Source organism: Anabrus simplex, chromosome 2, assembly GCF_040414725.1.
Source record: "Anabrus simplex isolate iqAnaSimp1 chromosome 2, ASM4041472v1, whole genome shotgun sequence".
NCBI lineage: Eukaryota > Metazoa > Arthropoda > Insecta > Orthoptera > Tettigoniidae > Anabrus > Anabrus simplex.
The window spans coordinates 725932022-725948049 of NC_090266.1; the positions used below are offsets into that span (position 1 = coordinate 725932022).

The window sequence follows — 16028 nt, forward strand, 5'->3', positions numbered from 1 at the left end:
TAGGTAATATTACAGAAATACTGACAATAATAAAATGTACCATAAAAATATTTAAATAAGAGGAAAGTGAGAGAAGATATCTTGGAGTAACACTAGGTTTTCCTGTCCTAGCTTGACATGGGTAACAACCTGCTATTTATCAAGTTTTATACAGACAGATTCTTGACACTTCTTTGTTCCTTTCCAATACTTATCCTGCTATTTATGGCTTTACTCAGCAATTCAGCAATTGTGAGCAACAACATTTCTATATTATCATACTTAATGTGTGGATCTGTATTAAATCATGCAAGACGACATCATGGACACCCACAAATCTGAGCAATACTTGCATTTTGAAAAGGCAGATAAGAAGAGAAGCTGATTACCTCTAGGAAAATCAGTAGCATATCCCTCTAGTGAAAGGACAACGGAAGAATTGTTACTGCTTAAGCAATACTTTTTCCATCGTTCCAGATGTGCTTTGCTCCTATCATATTGAATCACATAATCACATTACATAACAATTGGGACATTTCTTCTTCTTTCCCGAAGTGCTTTGCTCCTATTAATCTGAATCACATATTGAATATATTATATATTAATAGTTTTAACATTTGTGTGAAAATGAGCATGAGTTTTACACAACTTGACCTAAGAATATTTTTATCTTACTTGATAACGCTTAAATTTAAGTATCCATGATCAAAAATAAATGCCAGAAGAGTTAACAATTTCAAAATACTATTGTCTTAAGAAAAGTGTACTATAGCTTATTATTGAAGTATGCATTCTATTACAAATTAGACAAAAACATTTAAAAACTTCATATTTCCAGGATCCTTGGAGCCTTTCTACCACCCATATCGACCATACAACTAAATACAACCTAATGAATTTGTGGCTACATTATGTTAGACTACAATGAAGAAAACGAACATCAGTAGCAAAGAGGCCACACACCATAAAAATTGCATAATGGATAAAAATTACCTCAATTTCCCACAGAGCTTTACTACTAGTAGCCGAAGTTGCTGAAGTACGACCAGTTGCACGTAGAAATAGATGCTGTTTCTTTTTGTACTCATCCATAGTGAGAAATTTCTCTTGTTCTGCATGGAATAAGCGAATTACATCTCCTCCTTTCAATATTTCTTCTTGATTTTCCTTGTGTTCCATAAAGAGAGTGACTTTCCATGATGTACCTGCATTCACTACATTCACCTATAAATATTTTAAAAGAAAGAAATCAAAGTGTGTTATTGAAATATATCAAACAATTATTTACGCTGAAATACACAATTTGGACACAAGAAAATATAACAGTAGGATACATACAAACCACAGATTATAGTGAGAAAATATTCTCACATCCATTACATTTTGGATAAATTCTGTATTACGCTTGTGAAGAACACAACAATTACACAAAATTGAAATGTAACAAAGCAAGGAAAAATAATTTTCAGGTCAGTCTACAGTACGAGTTTTACAATATCATTGCGCAGAAGTCAACTGAAGAAAGAAAATTTAATAATCTCATAAATGCTAAAATGAGATTCTTACTCAAACCCTTACCCATTACAGTAAAACTTCTTGTATACATTTCACACAGGTTTTCTGCACTTAAAAGTTTTTTCAGCAGTCCCGACAAAATCCTATATGTATTATGGCAAATTATTTCATTCATACGTCTTCCATTTATACGAATTTTATGCTTATATAATCATATCTTACTCAACACTCCAGTGCTTGCGCGGATAACTATTGTCATTCAGGGATACAATTTTCTTCGTATTGTATACATTTTTAAACAATTCATTTGAATATTTTGTGTAATCCTCAAAAAACAACTCCTAATGATATCTCTGAAGTTTAAGGTTAATGTCTCCAGATACTTCATTATTATGGCATTTCAAAAGCAAGTGGATGACAATAGTCATCCAGGCGAGCACTGACGTTACAATTTCTTGTTTAAGTTACCTATAATTATTATCATCTTCATGAAGTGTTCATGTTCAGACAGATTATAGTATTGCTTGGTACTATTTATTGTACTTCGCTCTCATTCTACATCCAGCCACAAGTAAGCACTCGATAAGTCTTCTCTGTGAAACATGAGCTTCCTGCCCAATTCCACCAACAAAGAGGTTACGTGGTGCACAAGTGTTCAAAGCAACAATTTTGTGTCCCAACTGAAAGTCACGAAAACTTATACAGTAGTTGTGTTCTATGACTGACGGTAATGTCTTGTGATTTGCTTGTGCTTCCTTTCTGTGCAACAAATATTCACTAAAGGTACGGTATTTCTTGATCTTTTCTATTTTATCTGAGTTAGTGCTGCAAAGGTACACAAGTTATTTGTACAAGACTAAATGTTGTTTCTTCTGTCGAGTTTACTGCATCGGCATGAAAATGTAGATTTCATTCATTCCTTCATTCGTTTCCTTTCAGACCATAATTAGTGGAAGAGATATGGCTTCCAGATCACTGAAAAATATCAACCAAATTCGGCAATGGCTGGATGAGGAAACTTCAGACTGTGATCCAGTCGACGGTTCAGATTTTGAGGGAGAAGATTATAATCTTGAAGTGAGTGAACATGATACGGGCACAGAGCAAGAAACCGATAGCGAACCAGAACTTATGTCTAGTGAAGAAGAGCAAACAAACCAAGAGACAAAAGAGAATCTATAGTACAAGGGATGGTTTCGAGTGGTATAAGGAGCCACTTTTAGCAAATTCCCGTATGAGAGGCCACAGTATTATTCCTCCCCTGCAGTTACCTGGACTTCAAGGTCCAGCAACAAATCGTTCAATCACTCAGTTACAGTGCATAGAGTGCTTTCTGGATGACAGTATTATTCAGTTGATAAAATTCGACAAACCTGTACACTGAGAAGATAAAGAATAAGTTTCAGAGAGACAGAGATGCAAAGCTCCCTGATGCAGTTGAAATTAGAGCTCTCTTAGGCATTATCAACTTGTCCAGATTGCTGAAGGCAGGCTACAGAAACATAATCAGAATTATGGGACATGGAATCAGGTATGGCTGTGAAGCTATTTACATCACAATGAGTAGTGCTAGATTTAGATTCCTTATGAGATGTATTCGTTTTGATGATATAAAGAATAGGGAAAAACGGAAGGCAGGCAACACTTGCACTGATCAGAGAAATATTTGGCATGTTTGTGAGGAACTGGAAAAAGTGTTTCAAGCCCAGAGAGTTCCTGGACATTGTTGAGCAACTGATTGCATTTCGCAGAAACTGCCCTATCTGCAGTTTATACCTAGTAAACCTGTAGAGCACGGGGTGAAAATCGTTTGCCTAGCTGATACACAACATATTTACAAAATAAATATGGAAATTTATGCCGGCAAACAACCGGATGGTCCCTTTTAACTTAGCAACTCACCACATGATGTCGTAATGCGACTAGCACAGCCTATCTTGAACTCTGGGCGTAATACCACTGGTGACAATTGGTTTACTTCAGTTCGAACTGCAGCAAAGTGATTGGAAAACAAAACTACATGTGTCGGAACTGTAAAAAGAATAAAAGAGTTGTCCCTGAAGAATTGAAAGTTTCCAAGAATAAAAGATGTCTACAGTTCTGAGTTTGCATTCACAATGTATGCTTGTGTAACATCTTACGTATCGAAAAAAGGCAAAGTTGTTCCATTGTTGCCCACATTACATGAGAAAAGGGAAATCAACCAAGAAACAGGGGTGAAAAAGAAACAAGCACCTATAACATTCTACAACAAGACAAAATTCCCAGTGGATAACCTGGACAAAATGAGTGGAGAGTATGATGTTTCTAGAAACTGTTGACACTGGCCATTGAAAGTATTTTTTCCTCTGATGAACATTGGTGGAATCAATGTATTAGTCATTTATAAGAAGAACCGTGGTTTTCCAAATAAATTCAGAAGGAAGTTCCTATACGACCTGTCAATGGATCTCATCAAACCCCATATATTAGGGAGGATACAACAAGAAATGTTTCCCAAAGAGCTGAAGAGGCGGTGTAGGTTATTTGTTGGAATTGAAGATGATGAGAGTTAGAGGACGAGGATGCTGCTACATGTGCAGAAGAAGTCACAACAAAACCACCCGGAAACCCTGCAGTACGTGTTTCAAATGGATTAGCCCTGATTACGCAGATACAGTCTGCCTCCACTGTTCGCGTGAAACGAGAGAGGAGGCAACAAACAATGAAAGTGATTGAGGACACAGAGACGTAAAAAGCTGTAAATTTCTGGGAAGTTCTGTCATACTCTTCAAAAGATTGTTTGTAGCATGTGATATTAAGTTTCAAAAATGAAAGGTATAATTTTTCGAATAGATAATGCCGTTATTGAATAAATAAAATGACCTGCGAAATACGTATATTAATACTTAAGGTAGAATAAGGAATTAAAATGGATGAAAATTGTGAACAGTGTGAGCACTCGTGTTAGAATTTACACCGCAAGCAGCGCAGTGTTAAGTCACCTAGGGAAAAATGCATCATTTATACGTTTCTGTCTATGAAATTGCAAGAAATATTTTAAGCACAAACTTATGACTTGCACTGTACCTTTTCTTGGAAATCGTCCCTCAATGCGCAAAATAGGTAGCTTTTGAAGCTATTTTTGAGCAAAAGTTCTGAAATACCAAACCATACTTGCTTCACTCCCTTATGTCCCATGCTTCAGTTGTGATTAGCATTGTGAGTAACTAACATGGGCGAAAAGAACAGAAAATGCATTATGATTGCTGATTGTAGTGAAGGAAAGCAGCAACATAAAACAAGTTGAAGCTGCTAAGAAATTGGGAATTGCTCCATCTACCTTAAATATGATTGTAGCTAAGGCAGCGGAAATTGAAGAAAGCATGTGTAAGATGTAACAACAAATAAACGGACTTGCATAACAGCGCGGAAAATACAAACATCTGGAAGATTGTTTATTAAAGTGGTTCAGGTAACACAGGACAGAAGGCATTCCAATCAGCAGACCAATGCTTTGTGAAAATGCAAATGAACTGGCGATCGGACTAGGTGTCGTTGGGTTGGCTACTCAAATTTAAGGTTAGGCACAGTATCAGCAGTCACAATGTGCTTGGAGAAAGCAAAAGTGTTGATGCAGAGACCGCAAGATTGGAAACGTCTAAAAGAAATGACAGAATGCCACCCGGGCTTCAAAAACATAACCACGGAGCTCCTAGTGTAAGTGCAGAAGGTACGGGTTAAACAGCTTGGTATGCAATATCCGCATAACAGATGTCCGGTTGAAAGGTTGATATTCGTCTACTGTGCAATGGTCCGTGTGCTAGTGTGAGGGTTAAGCTGGATAGCGTCCAATACAACCTCTTCATTCTGAACATACGTCATGGTATGATCTGAAACTGGCTGTGTCCTTCCCAGGGATGCAGTAGCCAGCAAACCTCTTTCCATACTCTGAAATGTCATCAGTCCAGATAGAGTTCTTGATACAGGCATTGTGCCTGATATGCACACTGTCTATCTTCTCCATAGATGAGTATCATACAGTATTCACATACTCGCAACTGGAATAAATCACAAGGCAGTGAATAAGCTTTGTGTTGTGTTGCGTTCTGACTTGCCTCGACCGAGGGAAGTTTGTGGAGCTACATACCAACCTGCCATTGCATGTTGTTATCGTTCCACTGGAGCACACTTTGCCCTACTTGTGCCCTACAAAGCTTGGAACATATATGACATAGCTAACTGGTTGCCTGTGTCCTAGTTACAGACCATCACCTCCTCAGCCTATGCCATGATACCAATGGCAATTTACAGGGCCATATAAATGAATCAGTCTGTAGAAACTATTAAGTATGTGGCCTTGCTACATCCCAGGCAACTGGAGATAAAAATAACAGTATTTGCAAGGGATTCAAACTTCTGTACACTTGAGTACTGTCCGCGATCATAGGTACAAAGAATTTGTAAAAATTCTTAGAATGAATATGCCGAAATCATGCCGAAAATTCTGCTTCATGTTCCCAGCAGGTGAAAAAGGCAGAAATTTAAATTCCACCTGCCCAAACGTAGGTTAGTTGCACACAAAAATTCTTGGTTCATGCAGGCCTTTAGGACCATAAATAAGCTGGAAGGGTCATGATGATGATGATTGTTGTTGTTTATAGGGGCCTACCATCTAGCCATCAGCCCCTAATGGTACAAAATGAGACAAAATGTAGTGACAAGTTAAAAGTCCAAAATCCTCCACTGACTAGAATTCAAAACGTGAGGACGAAGAATGAATGAATGGATATGAATTTAAATCAATCAGTGGATCCGACCCACAGTGCCTCACATTCACAGAAACTGACGTAAAACAATACTATTGCTGACCAACGGACTTCTTATAAAGCACAATACTGAATCGATAACGCTTGCAATCTAAAGGGGTCCAAAAATCCAAGTCATCGGCCCCTCATAATGGTACTTATTGCTAAGAAAGTAGAACCATGGTATTTGTCAAGGTGCAGTACTAATCAAAAGGAGCGTAGACTCGCGGTATTCCACACAGTATGGTACTACTCAGAGGTAATGAATTTCGCACATGTAATACAGACCTATGGTGTTTCGAACATTGCGACGCCATTCACAGGTAACACAAACCTATGGTGTTCATCACATAAGTGTACTAACCACAGGGACTCCACTATCCCGTGGTTTTCCCTCATATAGTGAGTACTAATCATAGGCAAGCCAGAACCATGATGTCGCTCATAAAGTGGCACTAATCACAGGTACTGTAAAAGCCGACAGTGCACTCTAAATGGGGGGCTGACAGCACGGTGCTCCTGCATGCTATTAATCACAAACCTATTTGGTACCTAACATAGTGGTACTACGTCCAAGTAAAAACGACCCATGGTGTTCCCCATGAAGCGGTCCTAATCACAAGTAGTTTCATTGTTCTAATACGATCATCCCTTGGTCTCTCCTTTTAGTTGCTTCTTACAACAGGCAGGGGATAAAATGGGTGTATTCTTCGTCTGCGTCCCCCACCCACAGGGGGTTGTGTGTTTGGACTGCGAGAGGTATTTTATTTCCCTCAAGTCTGCCGGCAAGCCGGTTAGGAAATCCTATCTGTCACCTGGGATGCGCTACGTGGGAGTATCACCTCTCCCCCTGCTACACCAGCATAGTAGGCTCGAGGCTGAAAGGGTCACTTGACATTTTTCATCACCCTTCCACTGCAATACAGAAACCCCTTCTCAGGGATGGAACATGGTAATTGTGTAAAATATGCGTGAATAATTACCAGTAAGTGAACAGTCTGCAGTATATATCTTATCTCTAGAAAATCTGTGAAGATGTATATTTTCTCTCATTGCAGTTAGTTATTTAATTATCTATTACATTATCTGTAATTGAGTTACCTGTAGGTGATAAATATTCTATTCTACCTCTGACTGCACCACTGCCAATTGAGCTATTGCGAGGCTTGACTTCCAGCGGGGAGTTCACTACCTATACGATACCCGTTCCTGCTCTGTATGTGCACCACCTATTGAAAGTGTGTTGCACTGAGTAGACTGACGTCTCCAGAGGCTGGAAAAAGCCCTAGCCCATACTCTGACCTTTCCTTTTTAACACCTGTTAAGTATACTTTATAATCTCCTATCTCCTCCTCGTTATCTCCCCTTACCGAATATCGCTTTCTCCTAGCACATAAAGATGCATCCCCTTTGCTGATTCACCCAGTTCTACTTTCTATCTCCCATATGCCCCATTAATATTGATAGCTTCCCATCGAATTCCATTTCATTCGCCAGGTTGTTTCCAAGGAGTCCCGCACCTGTCAAATGGGAGTGTGATACCGTTACTCCTCCCATAGGTCGGAGGCTTGCTTAAAATGTTCTGAGGTTGGTAAATTCGTGAAGCAGGATGCTACCCACACATAGTCCAAGTGAGGATCTCTCCTCTAACGGGTTAGGGACCATCGGTGGATTGTATAGTCCTAGCCGCCTGAGCACAAGGAGGGCCACGACTCAGAATATGTTCGAGATGCCCACTCCCATTCCATATCAACTGGTATCCCGACTCTCAGGACCACTTACTACGCCACTCAACCATTGCCCATGGTTCACGCACTAGGACGTGACTACAGTAACCTACACCATGAAGCACAGCATTTTACTGGGCCAAATAAACAAATCAGTCTGTTCCTGGTCTGTGTGTGCACCTCTTGTTGTAAGTACATGTTCTTCTGATCTGTGCTTGTTTCTCATGGGTTCATTAATTAACGGTAGCACTTAAAATTACCGCTCCCTTCCAACCCATAACCACATATCTCATTATATTACTCCAGTTTATGGAGAGGGACTGATGTATTTCAGAACTGTAATAAACATGCAGGGTTGCATAAACCTAGATTGCAAGGGGCAGGTGGACCACCTGGTATATTACATTTATTGTAACTTTCACTTATGATACACTGTGAGGCACCTTAAAAATTTCAGCATGGCATTCATACCTTGCTCTCCATCAGATTCATATATATACCCAGTCTTCAAGAAATATCATGATTTGAATACATATTAGTGCCAATCAGTGCTTTTACCTCCACAATCTTTCGAGGCAACAAATCACTTACTTTACACATTGTTTTCCGTATCATATTGTATCTAAAATCTCTCAGTAATCAGAAAACTTTATAATTAGAGGCTACAGTTTATAAATAAACCAGGAAACCAACAATACTAAATGTTAATAATGCATTCACACTTTAACCCTAGAATCATGAAGTCCCTCCAGGGTAACACGAATCATAAACTTTCGTCTGTCAGACTACCAAAAAGAAAAGCACTTTAATAAGCATAAACTCAACATTTTACACAAAATACAGAATATTAAACTTAAAACTACCACACGTAGTGATGACAATACACTCTGGTCAATTTTTCTTCAATAGGCACATTCAATGCACTGTTTTGCCTGGTGATCAAGACAAATGTGTTTCGGCATGTCGTACAAAGGAATCGGGTTATTCTTCTTTTCTTTGATGGACAAAACGCACAAATGTTTCTTCCTTCAGCAGTATCTGATTGAGGCTCTTCAGGAATGCCATCTTTCCCAAGAATTTCAGTAATGGTCCTCTTCAGGCTGCACCTCAATGTTGGTGTCTGAAGTCTCTCTTGCAGCTTTGGAGCCATTAGCATTTTGGATATATCTTTTGAAAACTCTCACCTTGAAAGTGGCTTTTGGCCTTTTTGAACCATCTTGTGCACATAAATAATGTATCCATTGGGAAGTGATGAATTAATCATACTATAAAAGATACGCATTGGCCATCTCGTTTTTCTTGAAGAGAACATCAATGTTGACATTTCATCGAGAGTGTCCACGGCACCTATAGTCCCAGTGTAGTCTTCTGCCATATCTTTTTCCGACTGGCTGATATTGTTCCTACTTAATGGCATGTAGAAAGGAGGATTACATTCTTGTTTGGTTTTCCTTTATAGGATACCATTGTTTCTATACCATCATAACAAAACATGGAGGACCCAAGCTTTCTTCCCTTGACTTTTCGTCTCTGGTGGTATCTGTGGCTTGTTTTTTCTCATTGTTCCAATGATTGTCACGTTATGGTCGCAATGCAGAGAATCAGCCAGATGAATTGAGGTGAACCAATTGTCGGTCATAATATTTCTGTTTGGTGCATGTATTGGCCGGGTAATTTCATTCACGAAATACATTATCACTATTGTCTCCTGAAGAGAGTGGTTGTCTGTCTAATACAGAAAACACTGCCGTTATCAATTCATTATCGTGCGCTAGATTTTTCCATTTCAGTATCATATTAAGCTTACGTATTACGTACAAAAACATTACTGTAATAAACCAGATATTCACACTATTTACAGCTATGTACAAATCACGAATACTTTCACAAATCATAAACTTTCGTCTCTCAGACGATGGTCATATCGCAGTGAACAAACAACTGGACCTTTATGCTTGAAACCAAGGTCAGCACTGATTGTTGATAGCTGGGGAAGAATAGATGAAGGGGGGAGGCACAGTTCATTAGCATCTGGAAATTACCGCGGAAACTATAGGGGTGCGTAGTCTGGGAGACGAAAGTTTATGATTCTAGGGTTAAACTCGTCAGCTCTTGCTGTTCTCAAGATTGCAACTGGTACTACTTGTTCATCAACAATCAGCTCTCACAAGAATGATACTACACAACAAATGAACTTCTTTCATTCAATAATGGCTGTTGAACAATATTTAACCCTTTAAACAATGACAGGTAAGCCAGTTTACAAAGACAGACACCAGACACAAATGAACTGTACAAATCAAGTATGTCTAATACGGCCAGGGACTGTTTAAGAGGGAAATTAAGCATGCCATGAAAGGACATGTAGATCTGCCTACTGAAATCAATCTATTGTAAATCCTTTAATACATACCTCTTTGCAACCAATATTGTCAGGAAGTTCATACCCAGCAGCCACATGAAGAACTTGATGACCAGCATTAACAGGATTAATTATAACTTTGTCGCCCACAACTACATTATCACCAGTAGCACGTAGTTTATAAAACGGCAAAATATAGAACCAAGAACCTTCATTCCCATTTGCATCTAAATATACACGCATTGCGTTCTTTTCCAGGAGGGCTGGCAAGCGTTTGTTAACAGTCAGATACTTGTTTGACTTCAGATGCAGGAGCTGAAAAAAAAGGAAGGAATTAAAATTAGGACTATTAGGCAGTACCAAATGGCAGATAAAACACCCACGAGGGAGTTTTTAAAAAGTAAGTATGATTGGTGGAAAACGGTAAATAAAAATGTAAACAGACTCTGGGATGGGTTTAAAGCAATTGTTGAGGAATGTGAAAATAGGTTTGTACCTTTAAAGGTGGTAAGGAATAGTAAAGATCCACTATAATATAACAGACAAGTAAAGAAACTAAGAAGGAGGTGTAGGTTGGAAAGAAAAAGAGTTAGAAATGGCTGTGGAAGTAACGAGAAATTGAAGGAACTTACTAGGAAATTGAATCTAGCAAAGAAGTCAGCTAAGGATAACATAATGGCAAGCATAATTGGGGGTCATACAAATTTTAGTGAAAAATGGAAGAGTACGTATAGATATTTCAAGGCAGAAACAGGTTCCAAGAAGGATATTCCAGGAATCATTAATGAACAAGGGGAGCGTGTATGCGAGGATCTTCAAAAGGGAGAAGTATTCAGTCAGCAGTATGTAAAGATTGTTGGTTACAAGAATAATGTCCAGATAGAGGAGGTGACTAATACTAAAGGAGTATTAAAATTTACTTATGACCACAATGACACTTATGGTCAGATACAAAAGGTGAAAACTAGAAAAGTAGCTGGAATTGATAAGGTTTTGGGAGATTTACTACAGACAATGGTTGGGACATAGTACCATATCTGAAGTGTCCGACTCGTTGGCTGAACGGTCAGCATACTGGCCCTCAGTTCAGAGGGTCCCGGGTTTGATTCCCGGCCGGGTCGGGGATTTTAACCTTAATCGGTTAATTCCAATGGCACGGGGGCTGGGTGTATGTGTTGTCTTCATCTTCATTTCATCCTCATCACGAAGCGCAGGTCGCCTACGGGAGTCAATTAGAAAGACCTGCACCTGCCGAGCCAAACCCATCCTGGGATATCCCAGCACTAAAAGCCATACATTTCATTTCATTCATTCATGACTGAAGTACTTATTTGATTATTGTTTGCATGAAGGAGCTATAGCAAATGAATGAAGAGTTGCTACAGTAGCCCCTGTGTATAAAGGAAAGGGTGATTAGACATAAAGCTGAAAATTACAGGCCAGTCAGTTTGACATGTATTGCATGTAAAAAGCATTCTTTCTGATTATATTAGACATGTTTGAAAAATTAATAACTGGTTTGATAGCAGGCAGTTTGGGCTTAGGAAAGGTTATTCCACTGAAGCTCAACTTCTAGGATTCCAGCAAGATATAGCAGATCATTGATTCAGGAGGTCAAATGGACTGTATCGTAATTGACGTATCTAAAGCACTTGCTAGGGTAGATCATGGGAGACTACTGTCAAAAATGAGTGCAATTGGACTTGACAAAAAAAGTGACTGAATGGGTGGCTATGTTTCTAAAAAACAGAACTCAGAGAATTAGAGTAGGCAAAGCTTTATCTGTTCCTGTAATAATTAAGAGGGAATTCCTCAAGGCAGTACTCCTGGACCTCTATGTTTTCTTATATATATCAATGATATATGTAAAGAAGTGGAAATAGAGATAAGGCTTTTTGCAGACGATGTTATTCTGTACAGAGTAATAAATAAGCTACAAAATTGTGAGCAACTGCAAAATGACCTTGATAATGTTGTGAGATGGACAGTAGGCAATGGTATGTTGATAAACGGAGTTAAAAGTCAGGTTGTGAGTTTCACAATTAGGAAAAGTCCTCTCAGTTTTAATTATTGTGTTGATGGGATGAAAGTTCCTTTTGGGGATCACTGTAAGTACCTAGGTGTTAATATAAAGAAAGATCTACATTGGGGTAATCACATAAATATGATTGTAAATAAAGGGTACAGATCTCTGCACATGCTTATGAGGGTATTTAGGGGTTGTAGTAAGGATGTAAAGGAGAGGCCATATAAGTCTCTGGTAAGACCCCAAGTAGAGTATGGTTCTAGTGTATGGGACCCTCACCAGGATTATTTGACTCAAGAACTGGAAAAAATCCAAAGAAAAGCAGCTCTATCTGTTCTGGATGATTTCCGACAAAAGAGTAGCATTACAATTCCACAATATCGGGAGCAATGGGTCCCTATGCACTTGCGATTGACTCATAAATTACACAAAATGACGGTCATTTAATTTGCCGCCTTTTGTCATCTTGAGCTTATCATTTACCATCCAACTTACGTAGAACCTCCACACATGATCTTTGGATGGCTTACTTATAGAGACATCCAATGGTAAAATTGAAGTAGGATGATAGCTGGACAGGTCTGCATCATGTTCATCTGCTTTTCACAGCAACCACTTAGTGGGCTAGAACACTTGGATGCACAAACAGCATTGACTGTGATATTTGATGGCATATCGAAGAACACCCAGGACTTGTTCAGTTGAGTATTATTATCTGCAGGATTTTAAATTCTCGTGTGAAAGTGCAAACTATTCTGTATCTGAAAGACAATACTTGGGCCAAGGGCAATATAATCCACTGAACCGTATCATTCATGATCAGACAATTGAAATATTTAATACATCAGTTATCATTCGGTGAGTCAACACCAAAAAGGTGACAACGGGAGTCAAAGTGTGCGAGGGAGAGTCACAGCGTCAAACAGGGTGCGGTGCTCTGTGTGAGAGAGTTGAGAAAGACAGAAAGAGATGAAACTATTCAAATGCTGTCTGGAGATTTACTTATACCAACATACTAGCAAGAAAAGCAGGAGAATGCAGGATTGACAAGATAAGACACTTGAAGTGTATCTTCGCCCACAGACAATCTAGGAAATGTAAAACAATGGAAAAATCAGGAATAATTTCCAGAGTATCATGACATGATTTGTAACTCTAATTATCATTACATGCAATTATGATGTATTCGCAGTAAAACCATGGGAACTAACTCTGCTCTTCACAAAGAAGTCAAGTGGACCTCATGTGTGCATCTTGGTGATTTACACGGTGTGGCTTGGGTTGAAGACCTAATAAATAGTGAGCTCCAAGAGAAGAGGGGGCCATACTACTCTCTGAAAGTGCGTGACGTGTGTCGGTTGTCCTGAGGCTTAATCATGAAGTGAATTAAACTTATTGAACAGTGTTTGATAGTTGAGAACAATTCTATGGTTTGAACGGGTAGGACACAGGTCAGCTACTGTGACGCTGAATAGTGAAGCGAACAGCAATTATAAACTCATGTTTACAGATAAATTGCACGATGTGTAGGCTTTATCACAGAGTATCTAGACCGCAAACTCCTGGCACTAAAAGAACTGTGCTCACTAACACAGAATCATACGAGTCAGAAGTCCATTTATTGTGCTATCTTAAACTGGACAGGAATTAAAATGCCAAAAGATAGGGCTATGGAACTAAACGAAGCTGGGACTGTGTTCAATGAATAACACCAGCATCCATAAGCATAGCTGCAGGAGGATAGAACTAGCACTAAACTTTGCCTAATAACTTTCAATGATAGAGCGTGTGCGGTTGAGCACTCAATGTTGCCAAATAACTTTCTGTGAGAGGAGCGACAGGAGCAACAATACTATGTTCTAGTAAACTGAGATAAATATAGATGAGAATAGGCGTTAATTCTGTGTCTCCTTACAGTCAATGCTAGATCCGCATAGGAGCGACCCTCAGAAACATGCTGATGTCCAACTGCATATCCAGGTAGTGCGAAAGCTTGTAAAAAAAAACAGCAGGTGCCGCCAGCAGCAGATCAACGGGTCAACACGGTCAAGCAGAAGATCAGCGGGTCAACACAATCCAGTAGAAGCCAGACCATGGTGCTGCCACAGGTGTTGAACCGAGGACTGTGTGCCTGTGACGACTGCAGTGTGATGGAGGGGTAGGCACATCTGGTGTCCGATATGGAGGATCGCTGAAGGTCATGTAACCAGCTAAGTTTGGGCAGTCTCTATTATTGCATGGGTTAGGGATAGGATTAGCTTCGCATATGTTTGTAAATAACTAGTTTAAGCCCTTCAGGCAAGTATGATTTTCACTCAAGACTTGCATGCTGAGGAAGTGTATAGCTTTGTATCAGGTATTATTCTGTTTGCTTTTTATGAAGGATTTAGGTTAGACGTAGTGTTGTATTAGGGTTAATAGATTATGTGGGTCATCGGGGAGTATGTGTCATGTCTTACAGTAATAGGATCATTACAGGGAAAGGACCGGTACGGCCCTATAACATCGATAGGAAGAACTCATGGTTTAAGTAGGCAACGTAAGTATAGATTTGCATGTCATTTGGGTTGCATGAATTTTACTTGCAGTTCTGATAAGGGCAGATGTCCTCAACGTTGTGATACAGAGGGTCATCACAACTGTTACCTCAAGTTTCTCTTAAACATGAGCATGGCAGAACCATGGACAGCAGAGTCCATAAATAAAGGTATACAGAGAAGACGTCGTGGTATGTGAATGGCTCATAGATGGCCGGGTAGAGAAGTTCATAGTTTGCGTGAGTGCGCAAGGAAATAAGTGAGATAATGTATACGATTTGTAAAGGGCCAAGATGCACTCATGAAGTGTCTGTATTTAAGGGAGACTGTTCTCAACTGTTGTGAAGGCTAGAGTTAATGACAAGCTGCCATATGTTGAGAACTCGAGAGAAGAGGGGAGCTTTGGATGACGTAGTGTTTTGTTTTGACTAGCGAGGCTATGGCCTTGACTCACCCCCCCCCCCCCCCCTTAGAGGCTGCGGGGAAGAATGTCTCGTTTCCCTATGTTGCAAGATGACCACATTTTATCTGTATATTATTTTCAGGTTCTATGGAAGCCGTGTCCATTTGTATATGTTATGTGCTTGTTTTATTTCACTTTGTCTTGGTTGGTATTACTTTAGAGGTGTCAAATGTATGCGAAACGGGGTCGTGAATTCGCATCTCAGCTGTGTGCTATCGTTTAACTTCTGCGTGTGAATTTTCTTATTCTTTTGGGGGAAAACTGCAGTCCTGTAGTGCATTTGTATATATTTTCCCAATATATGGCAACTGTTAGTGTAAGTTGATGTGCGAATTATTCCCTCCTTGATCTCATGTATTTTCTGTGTTTAAGCACTTATCTATATGAAATTTGAGATGAGTCTTCTCAAACTTATTAACCTTCTCCAGTACTAACGAAACTTCTCCGGCGGACGCAGAAAGAAGATAGATTTTGCCACTTCATGGCTGTACAGATTGTATTTTTAATTATTGTTGTTCAGGGGTTTATTATCCAACCTTATTATTTGTCACGTGATCCTTCTTTAACTCACACAATGACATATCCTGTCCTATTTAACTTCATTTAATTCATCACCGAACCGACCACGGATC

The 16028-nt window shown here is 39.3% G+C and overlaps 1 protein-coding gene across 5 annotated transcripts in view; it reads right to left on the bottom strand.

Moving 5' to 3' along the window:
- Itpr (Inositol 1,4,5,-trisphosphate receptor) overlaps positions 1 to 16028 on the bottom strand; it is a 1013977-nt gene that overhangs the window by 929985 nt on the left and 67964 nt on the right. For all 5 annotated transcript variants that reach the window (XM_067141353.2, XM_067141352.2, XM_067141351.2 and 2 more), the window contains exons 6-7: positions 10422 to 10685; positions 973 to 1203 (exon numbers count right to left, since the gene is read on the bottom strand). In XM_067141353.2, the coding sequence (XP_066997454.1) occupies positions 973 to 1203; positions 10422 to 10685 (495 nt within the window). The remainder of the gene's footprint in view (positions 1 to 972; positions 1204 to 10421; positions 10686 to 16028) is intronic.